This window comes from Coregonus lavaretus (genome assembly GCF_964263955.1).
Source record: "Coregonus lavaretus genome assembly, contig: HAP1_SCAFFOLD_56, whole genome shotgun sequence".
In the NCBI taxonomy this organism is placed as follows: Eukaryota; Metazoa; Chordata; class Actinopteri; order Salmoniformes; family Salmonidae; genus Coregonus; species Coregonus lavaretus.
In genome coordinates, this window is record NW_028164156.1 from 3,673,570 (window position 1) to 3,695,527 (window position 21,958).

Below are 21,958 nucleotides of genomic sequence, written 5' to 3' on the forward strand. Positions count from 1 at the left end.
CTACGCCACTCTGCCATCTGACATCCAAGCAGGTGAGTAAGACTTATAGAAAGCACTCTGACAGGTGCCGTTCATCATGATAACATGTAAAGTGTTGGTCCCATGTTTCATGAGCTGAAATAAAAGATCCCATTCAACTGGCCAGTGTTTAGAACCTACGGTTTGCATTTATTTACATTCTGTCCCGCTTTTGTCCCTTTCCAGAGGATGTTGCTGTGGTCACCCTGGACGTCACCCCACACGTCACCAAGGACGTGACCCTGGATGTTCCATGCAGGGCGAGGAAAGGGGCAGTCCAGCGTTTTTTTTGCAGGCTTTGGAGGGCAGTGTGCTGCTGCGCTTGCCACAAGGAAGAGGAGGAATAATATTAATTATTCATTAGACCAGAAACAGGATTGAACCATATACCATTAAATTCTTTGCATTATAGTTGCCTTCAATTCTGATTTTCTTCTGTTTAATTCTTAATTAATTTCAGAACATTTCTCTAAACTTTGTGGAGTAGGTTGTATAAATAGGTGGGAAACATCCCAATCCCAATCCCAATCTTAATGCTTTTAATAATTAACTTATTACATTTTTTTTAGATGTATTATTTGACAAAAAAGTGGAGGGCGCGACAAAAAAACTTTAATCATCATAGAAAACTCTTGCTCACTATTAAAAATGCATTGTTTTATTTAAGCAAGGTTAAAAGATTAACGTTTCGGCCTAGTCTATGACAATATGCAAGTTGTGTTTCCCCAGTTAAAGGGGGACCCAGACTCACCCTGGTTCTTGAGGGTTGCAGACACTGAATAATTATCATTTGAAATAAATGGCACTTTTCAAGTCTTGACTAAAAATCTTTAATGAATATGAATTTAAATACAATTGACTTGAGGATCAGAGCAGGCAGGCTGACTGGCTTGCCCTGAAGGCCCTCTGCCTCTACCTCTGTGTGGTTAATCTCAGCCAAGAGGTTATATGGGTTGTCTGTCTCTCTCTGGGTGTGAATCAATATCACTATGACCTCTCGCTCCGCCTGCCCATTGGCCTGATTAGAAGGCTTCCCCTCTCATTCCTTGTTCACAGGAGCAGGGGTGATGGCATCCGGGGTAACCTCCTCCTCTCCTGTATCTAACCCATCTTTCTGGCTGTGAGTTCGACTGAGGTCACTCGTTCTCTCTCCCAGGGTGTTGGATAGTTTCTCCTCCTCTGTGTCTTGTGTATTTTCTACATTGTAGAATAATAGTGAAGACATCAAAACTATTAAATAACACATATGGCATCATGTAGTAACCAAAAACGTGTTACACATATCAAAATATATTTCAGATTTGAGATTCTTCAAAGTAGCCACCCTTTGCCTTGATCACAGCTTTGTAGATACAGAATAATATGAAATGTTCTGAGACCAGGTTGCGCTTTCACCTCCCCCGGTAAGAGGGGAATAAGGCAACCTCAGAGTTACATTCAAGGATACTTTATTGACACACACGGATGAAATGGACATGGAAAGGTAGTGGAATGATAGTGGTCCTGTAATGGACAGATAACAGGGGTAATGAATATGCACAATATCTGATAGCACAAGTAGAGCAACAACGCTATTAACAAAGGAAGGGCTGTATTAATGGCATAATGCTACCTGCGGAGTATTACACAACACAGTAAAACACAGAGAGGCAACTTACAATAGGCAATGGTAGTAAATATAAAGAACAACAAGTAAGAATGATATACATGTTACAAACTCACTTTGTGCACGTACACTATCCCACGGTATATCTGTGCATTCAAATTGTCATCGATAAATGCAATTGTGTTCATTGTCTGTAGCTTATGCCTGCCCATACCATAACCCCACTGCCACCATGGAGCATTCACAACGTTGACATCAGCCAACAGCTCGCCCATACGCTGCTTTACAAGTGGTCTGAAGTCGTGAGGCCAGTTAGAAGTACTGCCAAATTCTCTAAAGCCGCCTTGGCTTATGGTTGAGAAACTAACATAAACGTATCTGTTAACAGCTCTGGTGGACATTCCTGCAGTCCGTAAGCCAATTGCACGCTGCCTCAAAACTTGAAACATCTGTGCATTGTGTTGTGTGACAAAACTGCACATTTTAGAGTGGCATTTTATTGTCCTCAGCACAAGGTGCACCTGTGTAATTATCATGCTGTTTAATCAGCTTCTTGATATGCCATATTTGTCAGGTGGATGGATTATCTTGGCAAAGGAGAAATGCTCGCTTACAGGGATGTAAACAAATTTGTGCACACAATTTGAGAAAAATAAGCTTTTTGTGCAAACGAAATATTTCACGCTTTTATTTCAGCTTATGAAACATGGGACCAACACTTTACATATTGCGTTAATATTTTTGTTCAGTGTAGTTATTTGGTTGGGAGAATGGGATCCTATCTGGGCTAGCTAAAGCCAACTTCATGGTTAGTAGTATGACAGAGAAAAAATAACAAGACAAATTTAAACATCACAAATCTGAGGGGGCAGGTGACCCTGTGCCCCCTTTGGGCATGACGTCTCTGCTATCAACCACATCATTCTGTCTCCGTGAATATTCAAAACAGACACATTCATTCAGGTCTGGTACTGTTCCTACCATATAGATCAGGGATGGACAATTCCTGTCCTTGGGGGCCGGAGTGGTGTCACACTTTTTCCGCACACTCTAGGAGCTCAGATGCAATAATTTAATAACCTAATAACCAAAGTTTCGACAGACAAGCTGTCTTCATCAGGGTATCCTGACGTTGGTTATTAAGTTATTAAATTATTGCATCTGAGCTCCTAGAGTGTGCGGCTCTCCTTTTCTTTTTCAAGTGTTCTACTCCGATAGCCAGCACCTCGCCTAAATAGGTGTGCATTTCTTTCGCCTCCATATTAATCTGGTACTGGTCCTACCATATAGATCAGGCATGGACAATTCCAGTCCTTGGGGGTCGGAGTGGTGTCACACTTTTTCCCCATCCCTAGCAAACACAGCTGATTAAACTTATTGCATTCTAAACTGAAGCCCATGAGTACTTGATTATTAGAGTCAAATGTGTTAGCTGGGGCTGGGGAACAAGTGTAACACCAAATCAGGTCCCGAGGACTGGAGTTGCCCATCCCTGATATAGATGCTCTGTTTGCACACATCGAGGGATGTGGTGACAGTGGAGACAAGGGAACACACATAAACTGCTTTGTCCTTTTAGAAGGTCGTCATAATCCTTACATAAATATGATGTGTATGCAAGAAATGCAGAGCCACTTCCAAAAACATATTGACAGAGTCTAGTATCTAGTAATCTAATCAATTAGTTTTCAACCCCTTTGTTATGGCAAGCCTAAATAATCTCAGGAGTAAAAATGTGCTTAACAAGTCACATAATCAGTTAGATGGACTCACTATGTGTGCAATAATAGTGATTTTCAAACGACTACATAATCTCTGTACCCCACACATACAATTATCTATAAGGTCCCTCAGTCCAGCAGTGAATTTGAAACATAGATTCAACCACAAAGACCAGGGAGGTTTTCCAATGCCTCGCAAAGTAGGGCACCTTTTGGTAGATGGGTACAATTAAAGCAGACATTGAATATTCCTTTGAGCATGGTGAAGGTATTAATTACGCTTTGGATGGTGTATTAATACACCCAGTCACTACAAAAATACAGGCGTCCTTTTCTAACTCAGCTGCCGGAGAGGAAGGAAAACTATCAGGGATTTCACCATGAGGCCAATGGTGGCTTTAAAACAGTTAGAAAGTTTAATGGCTTTGATAGGAGAAAACTGAGGATGAATCATCAACATTGTAGTTACTCCACAATACTAACCTAATTGACAGAGTATGCACTCACTTAACTGTAAGTCGCTCTGGATAAGAGCGTCTGCTAAATGACTAAAATGTAAATGTAAAAGAAGGAAACCTGTACATGCATTGTGTTTGCAATAAGGCACTAAAGTAAAACTGCAAATAATGTGGCAAAGAAATTAACTTTATGTCCTGAATACAAAGTGTAATGTTTGGGGCAAATCCAACACAACACATCACTGAGTACCACTCTTCATATTTCCAAGCATGGTGGTGGCTGCATCATGTTATGGGTATGCATGTCATTGGCAAGGACTAGAGACTTTTTTAGGATAAAAAGAAACGGAATAGAGCTAAGTACAGTCAGAATCCTAGAGGAAAACCTGGTTCAGTCTGCTTTCCAACAGACACTGGGAGACAAATTCCCTCTTCAGCAGGACAATAACCTAAAACACAAGGCCAAATATTCACTGGAGTTGCTTACCAAGATGACATTGAATGTTCCTGAGTGGCTTAGTTACAGTTTTGACTTAATTCGGCTTGAAAACTTATGGCAAAAAAAAATAATGGCTGTCTATATAATGTATATTGCATATATTTTACAATCCAGTTGTGCAAAGCTCTTGGAGACTTACCCAGAAAGACACAGCTTTAATCGACTCAGGGGTGTGAATACTTATATAAATGAGATATTTCTGTATTTCATTTCCAATACATTTGCAAAAATGTGTTTTCACTTTGTCATTATTTTACATTTACATTTTACATTTTAGTCATTTAGCAGACGCTCTTATCCAGAGCGACTTACAGTTAGTGCATACATTATAATTTTTTAGAATTGTTTTTTTTATTTGTATTTTTTTTATACTGGCCCCCCGTGGGAATCGAACACACAACCCTGGCGTTGCAAACGCCATGCTCTACCAACTGAGCTACCTCCCTGCCAGCCATTCCCTCCCCTACCCTGGACGACGCTGAGCCAATTGTGCACCGCCCCATGGGTCTCCCGGTCGCGGCCGGCTACGACAGAGCCTGGTATTGAGCTGGGTATTGTATGTAGCTGCGTGAGAGAAAATATTATAATTGAATCCATTTTGAATTCAGGCTGTAAGAAAACAACATGTGGAATAAGTTAAGGGGTATGAATACTTTCTGAATGCACTGTATATCTGCAAGAAAATTATAAATATGTGAATGTTTGAAAGGGGGTCATATAAACATTGCCTTATTTATATTTTTACAGACAATATTAAGTGAATTCTGTCTGAAATAGTCATGCTATAATGGGCATAGTTTCTCAGACCAAATTTCCATTCTGGCTGAAACAAAGCAATCTGATTATGCTCCAGTCAAATACAGCTATAGGGAATGCCTATACATTGTCCAATCTCCTTCCACACATTGATTTCATTCTTCGCATCTTTATTCAGAAACAAACAAACTTGAAATTAAGTGCTGTTTCAGTGTCTTGTTGCAGGTTGTGCAATGTTCAAAAGTGTGTGTGATATTAGCATTAACTTGTGTGTGTGGTGTCAAGTGTGGATGGTACTATGTATGCAAATAGCCGAGATTGGATATTTCAGCACCATGGACAGCAGCGACATTGGGATAGCGAGATCTGTAATTCAGCAACACATGACACTGGATAGCGGCTGTCTCAGGTGAACTTGGCGTTGGGAAAATCCCATCTAATAGGAAACGAGGCATAGGAGACAAAAAGACTGAAGGAGAAGACTTCCACAGGAACTCTATGCTTAACTGTTCTGCCACATTCATTTCAAATGTTACATTTTTCGATTTGTAAATAAAAGGGAACACATCTGCAAATAATGTAAATTGACTTTTCTAACTACACTGTACAGCTTTAGTGTGTCTGTGTCTCATAGGTACAACTGCAAGCAATTCGCTTCTCAAATCCTTCTCAAATGTCTGTTTAATGTGAGAAACTAAATTAAAAACAACCGTTAGACTAATACAATGCGTACTGTCACAAATTATTACTATTCCCAACAAGACAACGAAGTGATGGTCTTTACCCACCATGGAGACTTATAAAGGCTACTTCCCCCCCACCAAAAGTTCCCACGCAGAGCGATGTTGTTTACTACATCATTATGCATATGTAGCGTGGTTCGTTCTGCGTTGTGTACTTTTAATTAGGACACTGCCACAACTGGAATTCTGATGGTTGGATAATTTTTATTCGACCTGCACACGAAGAGACAAAAAAATTATTTTAGCCCTTGGTGCAGCCACAGCTCTCGGGCACCTTGCTAGTTGAAGGTCAGGCAAAAGAGAACAGGTGCTGCATGCACACATTCAGTGCCTAACAACACACTATACAATACAAGTAAAATGATATACAACATAATTCTGACAAAATAAAAGACATAACTGCACACCACGAGACAACACACAATAGGTTAGCCCTTGGTGCAGCCACAGCTCTCGGGCACCTGCGTGAGCACATAGAAACTCACTCAAACACTGACCCAAATACTCCCGAGTTACAATAGGTACCCAAATTAGCGAGCTTGGTGAAAGTTGTTAACATAAATCGTTATATTGTCCACATTGTAACAAAACCTATAGTTGCGTAACAGCACTTTGTGTAACTTTACCACAGTTTTATATTGACAAATTACGGCGCCAAGGACAACATACCTTGCTAGTTGAAGGTCAGGCAAAAGAGAACAATAAGAGGGTACATAAATACAGATAACCCGCGATGGACCAGACCAAAATATACACAACTTTTACAATTAGGTGTATTTGCAATATAGATACAGAAAAATGTTTGTACACCAAAAAATTACATTAGCTATGCAGCTGTAATTAAATAAAAAGCACATTGAATTATTATTATTATTATTATTATTATTAACTTATTAACATCCCCTCTTGACCTGGCCTAGTTGAACTGTCCTTGTGTGCAACTTGGTGCATAATCTAGGGGAACAACATCCCACTACTACATTCACCCCTACTGTTTTACACTAGATTATAAACACAAAACAAAACACATTACCTCGAAGGTAACAAAGCAAAGAAAGAAAAAAAACATTTCACACCCTCAGGGCGACAGAGTAACCCAGTGTAGTCCCTTAATTCTAGACCCACAAATGGTCGATCAGCTGGAAAGCTATCCCGTGAAGGATTAGGAAAAATAAGAGGTAGCTAATCCCTTATTCAACCCTATACAAAAAATGCCAAATACATTTTATGCTGATGAACTACACACAAAGTTACATGAATTGTCAAAAATATTAGACAAACCCACAAATCACTCTAAGACCCACTTAGATTACCACATACACACAACAAAGAAAAGGTTGGGGGTTGTGGGTTTGATTCCCACGGGGGGCCAGTATAAAAAATATATATATATGTATTCACTAACTGTAAGTCGCTCTGGATAAGAGCGTCTGCTAAATGACTAAAATGTAAATGTAAATGTCACTGAGAAACCAAGAATTGTTTCATTTCCTGTGTAGACATAGTTTGGATTAGCCTATTCACTGGATTAATGAATCTACCTAGTCTTGTCCGAACACCCTCACCCAAAAACCTAGCAGGAATGTCACGGACAGCACCAACCGTGCTCAAAGGTCTAACCTCAGGTTGGGGAGTACTACAGATCAGCATATCCGGAGCCAGCACACTTTCAATTTCCGACTCAACACTAGTAGTGTCAGACGACTGATCAGAATCCTGGTAGATTGTCACAGACCAGACTGACAAAGCATCTTCAACCAAGTTAACAACATCAGGCACAGCACCATCCCAGCTGAGTGGAGTTTCACTATCAGAATTCTTGTAGGCTTTGGGGATCTCAGCCCCGAAACCTGAAGGATCTGGAGAAGGTCTGTATGGAGGAGCGGGCCAAAATCCCTGCTGCAGTGTGTGCAAACCTGGTCAAGACCTACAGGAAACGTATGATCTCTGTAATTGCAAACAAAGGTTTCTGTACCAAATAATAAGTTCTGCTTTTCTGATGTATCAAATACTTATGTCATGCAATAAAATGCAAATTAATTACTTAAAAATCATACAATGTGATTTTCTGGATTTTTGTTTTACATTCCGTCTCTCACAGTTGAAGTGTACGTATGATAAAAATTACAGACCTCTACATGCTTTGTAAGTAGAAAAAACCTGCAAAATCGGCAGTGTATCAAATACTTGTTCTCCCCACTGTATGTACTGGATATCATTTTTATTTTACATTTTTAGTCATTTAGCAGACGCTCTTATCCAGAGCGACTTACAGTTAGTGAGTGCATACAACATTTTTATTTTTCATACTGGCCCCCCGTGGGAATCGAACCCACAACCCTGGCGTTGCAAACGCCATGCTCTACCAACTGAGCAACATCCCGGCCGGCCATTCCCTCCCCTACCCTGGACAACGCTGGGCCAATTGTGCGGCGCCCCATGGGTCTCCCGGTCGCGGCCGGCTACGACAGAGCCTGGATTCGAACCAGAATCTCTAGTGGCACAGCTAGCACTGCGATGCAGTGCCTTAGACCACTGCGCCACTCAAAGGGTGCCAGCTTTGCAACCCATCTCTGCTCGCATGCATCGTCTCGGCTTTGTAAGAATATATTTGAGTGGATTGTTGTCGGTCCACACAGTAAACTTATGCCCTCGCAGCCAATGGCTGAATTTATCATGAATGGCCCATTTCATGGCTAGAAATTCCAGCCGGTGAGCAGGATACTTGGATTGTGCATTATTAAGAGATTTACTAGCAAAAGCTATCGGCCTGGCTATGTCCTTCCCATCTTGCACTTGTGATAGTACAGCTCCCAAACCACTAGTAGATGCATCCACGGAAAGTAGAAATGGCTGAGAAAAATCTGGATGAACCAGCAGTGCCTGGTCAACTAGTGCTGATTTCAAAGCTTCAAAAGCGAGTCGACATTCGGCAGTCCAGTCTGCAGCAGTGAGCCTGCGAGGGGGACCAGGCCTCTTCCTACCCTTGCCTCTCCTAGGCTTCTTCTGACCTGTAGTTAGTTGAAACAATGGCCTAGCAACCATGGAACAATTCTCAATGTGGTGCTGATAGTATACTACCATACCAAGGAAAGAACCTATTTTGATAGGAGACGGTGTGACACCATCAGCTTCCATTATCTCACTCTCAGTCACATTCAAAATGGTTTGAACTTTAGCAGGGTCAGTGGCTACACCCTCCTGAGAAATGATGTGGCCCAAAAACTTTACAGACCTCCTCAGAAACTTGCACATCAACGGAGACAGTTTAAGGTTGTGCTCCTGCAACCGCTGAAAAACCATCTCAAGTCTCTGCAGACTCTCTTCCTCCGTCTTAGCAAAAACCATCAGATCATCCAAGTAACAAAGGAGACTTAGAACGTTTTGGTCACCAAAGATGGTCAGCATCATTCTCATAAAAGTAGCCGGGCTGTTGCAGAGGCCCTGAGGTAACTGATTGTACTCGTGCAGACCTAAAGGGGAGGAAAAGGCAGTGTATTTCTTGTCCTCTTCATGCAGTGGCACGTTGTAATACCCTGACGTCAAATCCATTGTGCTGAAGAAGGCATTACCTCCCAGCGCGGCCAGTACATCAGCCTGATGAGGCAGGGGATGAGCATCCTTTACTGTGCGGGCATTTAACCACCTGAAGTCAGTACATAGGCGCAAGTCCCCATTCTTTTTCCATACCAGCACCAATGGTGAGGCATACTCGCTGCTGGATTTTCTGACGATTTCCTTTTCCTCCATATCATCCAGTGTTTCCCTGAGTTTTTGGTAATGAGCTGGAGACAGTCTACGATAAGGTCATCGAAATGGGCGGTCATCAGTCAGCCGTATGCGAAGGCAGAACTCCTTTGCCTCGCCACAATCTAGGCTATGTCTAGAGAACACTGTGTCATACTTCCCAATTAAGTTGACAAGTTTATCTTTCCAGAACTGTGAAACTGGACACTCCTCAACAGACAGGCCTTGAAGTCCAAGATTCCTCAGTGTACTGTTGCCATTATCTACACTGCCACCAACTGAACTCTTAGCTGTCAGACTGCCATGTGATCTGTCACATTGAGCCTTTGCCACGTTCTGATGAGCTGCTTGCTGCTTGACATCATTAAAATACTCCAATGCAATGCAAGGGTACACATCCGCCACTTTAGCATTTTGTCTCAGGGTAACTGGCGATGTTGTTGGATTCACAATCTTCACTAGTATGTGTCGATTCACACAACGAGACGTGCTGGGCTCGACAACAACAGTACTGCCCACAGAGAGTTTTGTCTTTGGGGGTAGGCGGCCCCACACCAGATGCTCACTCATGGGTTGGAGCGTTACTGCTCTCTTCAACTTAATGGTGCCCACTTTATCTGGGATGGAGTCTCCTCTCCATCTCTCCAGATTTGACATCACACTGGCTAGAGGAACCTGGTGTACCCGCCACCCGCCAGTAGCTGTCATTTGATTTGAACTGTCTAATCAGAGACTTCAACACATTAGTGCCCACAATGAGTTCATCAACCTGCCCATCAACAATAAGCACTGGGACTACATAACAGAAGCCATAAAGTTGAATTTTTAAGTCACACATGCCCACTGGGCTAGTTTGTTCCCACCACAACCCACCAGGATGATGTCTGAAGGAGCTAGAAAGTTCCCCTCTACCACTCCTGCCTCCCTCAACCGAGGTACAATATCTGCGCGCAGAGTAGTAGCCATGGACCCACTATCTAACATCCCCTTCAGCTCAACTTTATCCTGTACTAGCACAGTGGTGTAAAACAAACTGTCATTCTGATTGTGTTCTGAAAAATGACTGTGTTGTTCTTGGGTACTGACTCACAAAAGTAAGAATAAACAGATTGGATATCATCATCAGTGGTCGAAAAATAAGAATGCCCCACATTGCCCTCCTCAGAACGGAGGCTTTCTAGTTTTCCTGAGACCTGCCAGTCTGTCCACATCCAGGGTTCTGTCGCTGCCCAGCCTCACTACAGTCAAAGCTCATGTGGCCCGGAGAAAAGCACTTGACACACAGCTGGTGCATCTGACAGTGAGCTTTGGTCCAGTGATTAGTGCTTCCACAGTCAGCGCACTCATGCTGACGTTTGTGGAACTGTTTACGGGGCCCTCTACATTTAACATGTTTAAGTCATTTAGCAGACGCTCTTATCCAGAGCGACTTACAGTTAGTGCATACGTTACTTTTTTTTTTTTCATCATACCCCCCGTGGGAATCGAACCCACAACCCTGGCGTTGCAAACACCATGCTCTACGAACTGAGCCGGCCATTCCCTCCGCTACCCTAGGCGACGCTGGTCCAATTGTGCGCCGCCCCATGGGTCTCCCGGTCGCGGCCGGCTACGACAGAGCCTGGATTCAAACCAGGATCTCCAGTCCCCCAGGACTGTGTTGTGTTACCTGCTTGACAATAGTATTGATGTCCCCCAGGAGAGCAGCAGCAGGTTGCACGTTGTTCCCCATCTCCTCAGCACACAGATCAACCTTGACATTGACCTTGACATAAATAACGTATGTGGAACGTTACTACAACATACCAGCAACGACACGACAGGAAGAGCGCCGTACGTGACACATGTAACAGCAGCTGGAGGAGTGGCCAAACCTCAAGCTAAACACAACAGAAATAACCAGGCACCACCACATAATGCTAAGGCTGACACACACACGTTCCCTTTTATAAACCGGGTGACTCGAGCCCTGAATGCTGATTGGCTGAAAGCTGTGGTATATCTGACCGTATAACATGGGTCACGTTGAGGGAGGAGGTCAGAGGCCTGGCCGTGTGGTGCCAGGATAACAACCTCTCCCTCAACGTGACCAAGACAAAGGAGATGGTTGTGGACTACAGGAAAAAAAAGAGGACTGAGCACGCCTCCATTCTCATCGACGGGGCTGTAGTGGAACAGGTTGAGAGCTTCAAGTTCCTTGGTGTCCACATCACCAACGAACTATCATGGTCCAAACACACCAAGACAGTCGTGAAGAGGGCACGACAAAGCCTATTCCCCCTCAGATTGAAAAGATTTGGCATGGGTCCTCAGATCCTCAAAAAATTATACAGCTGCACCATCGAGAGCATCCTGACTGGTTGCATCACCGCCTGGTATGGCAACTGCTTGGCCTCCGACCGCAAGGCACTACAGAGGGTAGTGCGTACGGCCCAGTACATCACTGGGGCCAAGTTTCCTGCCATCCAGGACTTCTATACCAGGCGGTGTCAGAGGAAGGCCCTCAAAATTGTCAAAGACTCCAGCCACCCTAGTCATAGACTGTTCTCTCTGCTACCGCACGGCAAGCGGTACCGGAGGGCCAAGTCTAGGTCCAAAAGACTTCTCAACAGCTTCTACCCCCAAGCCTTAAGACTCCTGAACAGCTAACCATGGCTACCCGGACTATTTGCACTGCCCCCCCCCACCCCATCCTTTTACGCTGCTGCTACTCTGTTAATTATTTATGCATAGTCACTTTAACTCTACCCACAGGTACATATTACTTCAACTACCTCAACTAGCCGGTGCCCCCGCACATTGACTCTGCACCGGTACCCCCCTGTATATATAGCCTCCCTACTGTTATTTTATTTTACTTCTGCTCATATTTTCTCAACACTTTTTTTGTTGTTGTTTTATTTTTACTTTTTTGTTAAAAATAAATGCACTGTTGGTTAAGGGCTGTAAGTAAGCATTTCACTGTAATGTCTGCACCTGTTGTATTTCAATTTCCAATAAAATTTGATTTGATTTGATTTGAAATGCATTTTGACTGTTCGAATTACGTTGGTAACCAGTTTATAATAGCAATAAGGCACCTCTGGGGTTTGTGGTATAGGGCCAATATACCACGGCTAAGGGCTGTATCGAGGCACTCCGCGTTGCATCGTGCTTAAGAACAGCCCCTAGACGTGGTATATTGGCCATATACCACACCCCCTCGGGCCTTATTGCTTAAATATAGATGTACTGTACAGCACTAAGACAGCCATGACATTATTTGGAGAGACCACAAAGACTTATAGAGAAGCTATATAATTGATAGACTAAATCCAATAGACTGAGTCAAATACCTTTATACCTGGTTACAATGAAATGTAGTTCACTATGAAATGACCTGTGACTAGGGTTGCAAAATTACAGTTACTTTCCCAAAATTCCCAGAAATCCCTGTTGGAAGATTCCAGAAATCAGAACGGAATAAGCAGAAAATCTGGAATCCGAAAAAAAAAGAAACCCTACTGGTGACCTTTGACCTAGCTGGATGACCTTTACTTGGGTGTCAAACCTGAGGGGAAGGCCAAAGTGCAGGATCCAGTTGAGTCTGGCACCAAGTAGGACCACAACATCAGACTGGAGCAGAGCTCTGCAGTCCCCACCAAGACCATAGAACCAGGAGGATAGGAAGAGGAGGAGGAGGAGGAGGAAGAGAGGAGGAGGAGGATAGGAAGAGAGGAGGAGGAGGATAGGAAGAGAGGAGGAGGAGAGCAGGGACAAAACAAAATGTAATGAAAAGAGGCTAGTTATAGGAGTAGTGTAGTTGTTTGATTGACACCAGTTTACATTGACATGACCTGGCCAGGAGAGACTAGTTATAGATAGGGATTTCAGGAGTTTCCTGGTCCGTTCAAATGGTCAGGGAAATTCTTGGTCCTACTTATACAGTCAATGGTCTGTACATGAATATGATGCCAGCTGAGAGAAGGAGAGGCTGACCTGGAGCGGGCAGCAGCAACACAGTTGGGGTGATCGTCAGGCAGCACCCCTTTACCCATGGGGGTGGGCAGGAAGGGCAGGTCACACCCCTCCACCAGCTCCTTCAGAGCCCCCTCTGCTCTTCAATGGGCTGCACCTGCAGAGGGACACAGACAGAGGGCACTGCCACACGGATTTCAACAGACTGGCCTTCACAACTGGGATGCATTCAGCTGAGCAAAATGTTGTGCAACGTTCAGATAGAAATACAGCATGTAGAACGAACGTGCCTCTCGGACAGGTAGAATGAGAAATCATGTCAACAACATTTGTCGACTGAACGTGGCCCAGTTTTCAACTGAACCGTGGTACAGTGCTATATGTGTTACAGTGCGTCTCAGCTGGCTATTGATCTCTCTTGGACAGACGCACGTAACATAACTGGAAGTAGCGTCTGTCAACAGACTGGGATGTGACAACTTTGTTCCGGTACGCTGATTTTTCACCACTAATCATTTGGACAAATCCCGATTTCGCAGGTGCTCGCATCTTTTCAATTTCAGAACGGGAGGGGACATTTGGCACATAAACTTGCCTGAAACTTGCAGAGAGTTTCCGTTTAGGGGGGTGGAGAGTTCGCAAGTGGCGTTAGTATCTTTCTCTTAACATCTCCCCAGACCTTATCCAAGTATCTGACGCAATTAAACAAGATTTTAGTTCTGTTTCCCCCAGATTATCTGGCTATTAAAAAAGCAATGCCTACCTTTGCCAATGATGAGTAAAGGCCGTTTGGCTCCTTTCAGGACCGCCAGTGCTTCTGTGATCGCCATATGGTCAGCCATACTCACAGGAGGAGGTGGACTACAGGGCACCTCTCTGACAAAGGAAATAATAAATAATAGGTCAAACATTAAACATGTTACCTAGCAACTTTATTGCATATGTAAATAAACCATGAAGGTCTATCGAGGCTTATTGCTATTCTCTGATGAGAATATTTTGATATAGTGCTATATTTTCTAAGTAATTTAATTTCTGGTTCACTTCAGACGTTAAAAGGTATAACAAGATAAAATAAAAATGACTACGGTGATGTGAATTCAGAGGTATACATATTCAACAGTAACACATTAGTATACATTTTAAATGGATGAAAGACAGTGATGGCCACTAACCTGGCTCTGCTCCTGTCCAATTTAGCATTGACCATGTCCCCAGATATGTCTACGTATACAGCACCTGGACGTCCATACATGCTAGTGCGTGCTGCCTTAGACAGACCAAACACCCTTCCATTCAGATCAATTAAGGCTGTGCTGTGCTCTTATGAAGCAGTTAAGGTACCTTGCTAAGCTGGAAAATTAGAGGTCAGAAAACAGACAATTGCAGGTGATACCAAATGATATGAAGAGGACTACACAGAGGGAGTCAGAGTAGACTGTATACCTTCTCTACCACTGAGGAGATCATATCCAGACTGCTAGACCTAGCAGAGAACTTACTGTACAATCTGCATGCCTCCACCTGACAGAGAAAGAGGACCAAAAATAACAAATTATTTCCTCTTTCAGCAATTAAACTGCTAGGGCCAGTTTCCCATACAGAGATTCTCTATTGAGTTTGCTTTTTAGGCCATGACTAGGCTTAATCTGTGTCCCGGGATACCATCCCCTAATGTTCAATAGTCAGAAATGTCATGGTTGAACCGGTACCTGTGGAAACTCTTGAAACGCCCCAGTGGTCTCTTGGTTTTGATCAGAGGAGCCTCCAATAACAATCACAGGCCTACAGAGAGAGAGGTATCACACAATGACATCAACTGACAAGCTGAGATAGTTTGGAGTCCTCAGATCATTTTTTGCAGTGTGCGGATAGCATCCCTTCTTTTGAAAGGCCACTGAACATGAGTAGTAGGGTCTTCTGTTTGTGGAGATCTAGCATACCAGCAGTTCATGTTAGCGTTGGCCATTCCACCAAGTGAATGGATGAGTCCCGGTCCAGACACAACCAGACATGAACCTGGACTGGAGAGGAACAGACAGACAGAGGGAAAGACAGGAAGACAGGCAGACAGACACACAAAGGGTCAGACAGACAGGCAGACATAATTAGCAATGCAAAAAAGCTATGAAACTGACCCTCACACACTACACGCTCCTGTAGTCTATGTAAGGGTAGTTAATATCACATGATTTGGGGAGAGCTGGTTTAGTAATAAAAAGGTGGCTTAGGGCTTGTTCATTGCGCATTCCCACATACTTGATTCCTGAGGCTTGAGCTGCCATAGCTACTTCAATGACTGGAACACCAACTATTCCAAACATATATTCTACATTCTGTAGAGAGATACATGTAGATACAGTATATTTACATTTAAAAAAACATTTTTAGTCATTTAGCAGACGCTCTTATCCAGAGCGACTTACAGTTAGTGAGTGCATACATTTTCATACTGAATTGTATATGAATTGTTACAATGTAGTTTAGATTTTCTTTGCATTGACACACACATTGGCATGCATCAACAAGGGTGTTAACACAGAGCTGCCAACTCTCACGCTTTCGCCGTGTGACACACGTTTTTGCCTGTTTTCACACGCACTCACGCCACACATCCAATTTCTCACGCAAAAAAAACGGCCGAGACTCGTTCGTTCCTTTTTTCAAACTCCCCGACGGTAGATGGCGCTGATGAGCGCCACTGAACCATATGTGCTGCACCCCGAAGTTAGCGACAGAAGAAGAGATACCACTGCCGCGAAAGTCAACATGAGATGAAACGGTCACTACCTCAAGAAGTCTGATAAGAAGCTGAGCTGAGACTAGGTATGTAACAATGAAATGTCGTCCAATTGAATACTCACTCTCTTAAACTTTAAATCTTGAAATCAATTATTTGTTTGTGCGTGTGAACATGATTTAGTGTGGTGAATGTAAACTCAGCTGATTTTGAACAGGTAAGATGTATTCCAAAGAATTTAACATAAATACAGGAAATGTGTGCAATAGAAGTAGGTATGTTTTTGTAACTGAGAGTAGAGTTATTAAACCAACATGACCATTTTAATTGTTTAAGGTTTCAAAGATGTCCCGTAAGCAGTGGCGGCTCCTGAAAAAATTCTCAGGAGGGGCAATTTTTCTGATGATTTAGGTGACCTACACACATTTTAAAAAAGATATGTCCAGCAACAACATGAAGACAGGGGCAGCATATAAGTCAATACCAGAAGCATTTATTGACTGATCTGGGGAGATGGATTCCAGTTTCTGTGACAGATTATAAATAATCTCTGATGCCTTTGTTATATTAGCTTTTGGTTGAATGTACTGTCGTAGTAAATATATAATGTTATAGCTTGGTCTGACTAAAATCTTGTGCATGACCCATTTTGTGTTGGGCGTTTGTTTTCAATCAATGCTGTTCCTATCCTATAACAATGGACAAAAGAGTCCTATCTTGTCAGCCTTGTCAGCAGGTGGCCAAGGACAACACCCACGCCATAGGTCTCTCAGTTCTTCCAACTCACGAGTTCTTGCTCTGAGGACACACACACACACACACACACACACACATCATCACTGATAACACACACACACACACACACACACATCATCACTGTTAAACACACACACACACACACACACACACACAAACATCCCCTCTCTTTAGGCTGAACATTTGAAGACAGAGAAACCGACTCAGAGCCAATGGAACAGTGGAGGGGGCCTCGCCCAACTCATCAGGACCAATCAGAAGATCAGAACTACTAGATTCAACCTACATCATTTATTGTATAAAATGTCTGCACACAATGTTTTCGGGGCTCTCTTCTCCCTAAGAGTTTGACGAACGAGTCCGTGCACGCGATTCCAGATATCTTTACCTCTGAATAAACTGCCTTTATTATACCATATCCACCCTGTCCAAAGTCTCTACTTGGTCTCAGTTCTCCAGTAAACTTGTGATTATCAACAGTACACAACGGTAACAAACAATTGGGGGAACTCACGGGGCAGATAGTAAGGTCGCAATGACACAGAAAGCAGTTCAATGTCGGGGTACAGAGTCGCTCTCTTACCAGGATCGCGGTCCGCTCTGACCAGGGTGAAGCCGGCCGGCTCCACTTCTCTGTCCGGGACTCTGTCATCCAGCCAAGTCTCCCAGCTGTATTGGGATTCCGCTGCCAGCAGCGTTTTCATTATTTAGTCCGTTCGTAGCGGGTATGTACACGATCAACAAGATCAGTCCAAAACCAACCACTGGAAATCCATGGTTGGCAGAATGTTTGTAAACTAAGTCTACAAATTAAAAACATAAAATAACGCCACACTGCAGGTCGCAACAGAGACGCTGCTAGCCGCTATTGTCTTAGTTACGTTCATGGTTACGTCACGTATGACGAAAGCGCGTAAGTGCAAGCCCACAGACACCCATAGAGAATGTATTGAAAGCTTTGAAATTTGAAAAAAATAGATTTTACATGACAGGCTATGAGAGACTTCTGGGCGATTTTCAACTTGACTGAAATCGCCCCAAAAACGGGCGGGGCCATTTGAAGCACGACTTTAGCCTGATTTGACATTTAGTGGCTGGCAGATCAGACGTGAACACTGATAACTACTGTTGCCGTGATATAATTGATTAGAAAAAAAATCCCTTCCTTTTCCCGTTTGGCAGTGCGTCGCCCATATCGCCCTATTGAACAGGCCGTCCCTGCCCGTAAGAGACCTTTGCCAGGACAAAAGCGAAACCTTTTATTTTATTTAAAGAACCAGCCAAGTGAGAAAAGACAGACAAACACACTGACAGAACAGCCAGAACGATTGATAGAAACGACAGGACAACAGACAGAGGAGCAACACAAAGGACAGAGAGAGCAGGAGACAGGACAGACTGACAAACAAGCAGAGGAGCAACAGACAGGACAGATTGACGCACATGCAGAGGAGCAACAGACAGGACAAATAGAACAACCAACAGGGCAGATGGAAGGAGACACAGAGGGACAGAAAGAAGAGACCCCCCCCAATCCAACAGCAGGGCCAGAAGAGTCGTGCTCTGGCTGGAGCAGCAACATATAGATCCATTTTCCAAAATGAGTGGACCTCTTCATGGCCATGTATTACCAGAGGGAGCGTCAACACGCACTACTGGTGTGCAGTCTGCCGTATTGAAAACTCATGTTGCCACCAGGGTGTGACAGATGTAGTGCGCCATATAAAAAACAAAGGCCACCAAGATAAGCAACGAGCTCTCCTGTCCACAGCCACAATATCCCAATATGCAATGGCCGTTCCATCTGTTGGGGGTATGTCTGCACAAGAGGTTAAGGTATGATATGTGTAATGATTCTGTCAAGGTTCAGTCAAGAGTTTTGTGTTCTAGTTGATCACGGTAAAGTCATGGTTGATAGTTTTGACTAATTTGTGGTTTGTATTTCAGTGTAGTACAGTCCAGTTTTCTTAATTTGAGATCTTAGTTGCTGAATGTGTTTTTTACCTGTGCCCTATTATCGCAGGCGTCTATTTTAAATAAACTATGGTCTTTTGGGGGGATTCATAATTTTTAATTTCTTACAGACAAGAAGGGCTGAGGTCAAAATGACAGCTGGGTTGGTAGTTCACAACGTCCCCCTAGCCTTTGCGGACCACCTGGGGCCTCTCCTAAAATAATGTTTCGGAGATTCGAAGACAGCGCAGGAGTACAGGTGTGCCAGGACTAAGTCATCCTGCATTACCAATGAAGCACTCGCACCATATTTCACACAGGAGCTTGTGAAGGAGATGAAAAAAGCCCTGTATACCCTTGTTACGGATGGGTCGAATGACACTGGTATTTCACAAACTATTTGAGATTTTTCTCCTCTGCAAAACATGTGCTTTGTGTATTTTTAAACATCTAATAACATGAACATCTGTATGATTCTAACTTGTCATTATAGGAGTGGAAAAGATTAACCCGCTTACTGTCCGGGTCTTCATGGGCAGCAAAGTTGTCCACCAGTTCTTAAATATGTGCACAACAAGTGGGACGAGCTGTGGGCCAGCAAGTGATATCTTCACCAAAATTAACTCCACCATAGAGGAGCATGGCATCCCTTGGGAGAACTGCATTGGTCTCTCAGTTGACAATGAGGCTGTGAACATTGGACCACGTAATTCCATTGCCTCTAGGGTGCTCCAGAAGCATCCCAACACCTATATTCATGGTTGTCCTTGTCATGTGGCACATAACACCGCCAAAGCTGCAGGAGTGGGATTTTTTAAAGTGAGTTAAGGCCTGATTTATCTTTACATGTAACTTTTTATTTGTATCCTAATTACGTGCATTGACTGAATGTGTTATGATTGATTTATGCATTGCAGGTGTCCGGTTTTGATTTGGAGGATATGGTAGTGGACATCGGTTACTGGTTCAAGGGTAGCACAAATCGGAAAGGATACCTGACAGGTATGCATGTTTGATACTATTAAGTGTAATACTGAAATGCTGAGCTGTAGAAAATATATGATATGGATTTAATGTCTAAAACAGAGTTTTGTGAGCTCCATGAAGCGGAGTACATGGAGGTCCTCCTGCATATCTCGGTCCGTTGGCTAAGCCTTGAACGTTGTGTGACCAGGATCCTGAGGCTGTATGAACCTCTGGCCAGCTACTACAAATCTGCTAGTATGGTCATCAATTTTCAATTTCATTATGCAGCAACTACATGGATTGTTAGTCACATACTTCTATTAATGACAACCTCTTGTTTTGTGTTATTTATTTGTTGATTCAAGATGAAAATCAGGCCAGGTTCAAGAGACTTGTGCAGACATTCACTGACCCCATGACAGAAGTGTACCTGCTGTTCTTCCAAGCCACCGTACCAACTTTCACTTCTTTCAACTTGCTGCTTCAGAGAGAGCAGTCATCAATATTTTTGTTACATGATGAGGTGGGATTGGATTTTGCAGTTTTTTTCCATTCTGTGTTTCTTGCTGATATCTGCAGGGATCCTCTAAAACAGGTTTCACCAACTATTTTTGTAAATGTCTGTTATAGATGGTGAAATTCGTACGCAAGCTATGTTCCAAGTTTATGGTTCCAGCAGTTCTGCAGTGCCATGAGGAGCCTTGTGAAATTGCCTTTAAAGAAAAGGCAAACCATTTACCAGGTTAGTATTTGACTATTATTATGATCAAACACTGTGATATGTGATATTTAGCCTTGTACCTTATACCGATATGCTGTATTGGGTTCACAACCAGGGATAAACTTAACAGATTACTCGTCGAGGGTGAAATCACACCACAGCAGGTGGATTAATTCCATGAAGCTGTGTTGTGTTTCCTGACAAGTGCTGTGGACTATGCACTTAAGAAGCTGCCACTGGAAGAGCCACTGATCAAGCACGCACAATTTGTTGATGTACGGCAGAGGGCTGAAAGTGACATCGAAGATGTCCTGTACTTTGTTGAAAGTTTTTTTTTTTTTCTCTAATTATTGTCTATCATCTTAGCTAAAATACCCTGTGTTTTATGATGAGGTGTGTTCACTCCTAAACTGCACATGAGATATTCTTATGTGGCTTCTCCTCAAAGATGTGTATGAACTGCTGCTGGTTGATGACTATATACCTAAAACGTAACAACTTGTAACTCTACTTTCATAAATAGGTTTCCCCATCTCCTCCCATACCATGGGCCAGAGGAGCATGAACTTCTGGGTGAGGAGTTAAATTATCAGACCATGCCAATGATATCCCTGCAGGACGAAACTGAAATGGAAAGCTTCTGGGCTGAAATGGCAACCCGGAAGCATAAGGTAAACATTTTTTCCTTTTTTGTCTTTCCTTTTGGCAGGTGTGGCTTGGCTACATCTGTTGCTTAAAATTGTTGCATGCATATACAGTGGGGAGAACAAGTATTTGATACACTGCCGATTTTGCAGGTTTGCCTACTTACAAAGCATGTAGAGGTCGGTAATTTTTATCATAGGTACACTTCAACTGTGAGAGACGGAATCTAAAACAAAAATCCAGAAAATCACATTGTATGATTTTTAAGTAATTAATTTGCATTTTATTGCATGACATAAGTATTTGATACATCAGAAAAGCAGAACTTAATATTTGGTACAGAAACCTTTGTTTGCAATTACAGAGATCATACGTTTCCTGTAGGTCTTGACCAGGTTTGCACACACTGCAGCAGGGATTTTGGCCCACTCCTCCATACAGACCTTCTCCAGATCCTTCAGGTATCGGGGCTGTCGCTGGGCAATACAGACTTTCAGCTCCCTCCAAAGATGTTCTATTGGGTTCAGGTCTGGAGACTGGCTAGGCCACTCCAGGACCTTGAGATGCTTCTTACGGAGCCACTCCTTAGTTGCCCTGGCTGTGTGTTTCGGGTCGTTGTCATGCTGGAAGACCCAGCCACGACCCATCTTCAATGCTCTTACTGAGGGAAGG

General features: G+C 43.2%; 1 protein-coding gene and 1 long non-coding RNA gene across 2 annotated transcripts; one reads left to right on the forward strand and one right to left on the reverse strand.

The window, feature by feature from the left end:
* Positions 1-6,110: 6,110 nt before the first annotated feature.
* Positions 6,111-16,120, reverse strand: LOC311117379 (2-hydroxyacyl-CoA lyase 1-like; the record flags this gene model as incomplete). Its single annotated transcript, XM_084192331.1, has 10 exons — positions 6,111-6,262; positions 11,218-11,301; positions 13,071-13,176; positions 13,527-13,618; positions 14,716-14,775; positions 14,952-15,029; positions 15,218-15,290; positions 15,449-15,513; positions 15,743-15,841; positions 16,112-16,120. 10 exons carry the CDS (start codon positions 16,118-16,120, stop codon positions 6,230-6,232), a joined length of 699 nt encoding a protein of 232 aa, XP_084048457.1. The 3' UTR covers positions 6,111-6,229.
* A 3,751-nt stretch (positions 16,121-19,871) lies between these two features.
* Positions 19,872-20,411, forward strand: LOC311117372. Its single transcript, XR_014611607.1, has 3 exons — positions 19,872-19,956; positions 20,041-20,175; positions 20,286-20,411. It is a non-coding gene; the product is annotated as an uncharacterized lncRNA (long non-coding RNA).
* Positions 20,412-21,958: the final 1,547 nt, after the last annotated feature.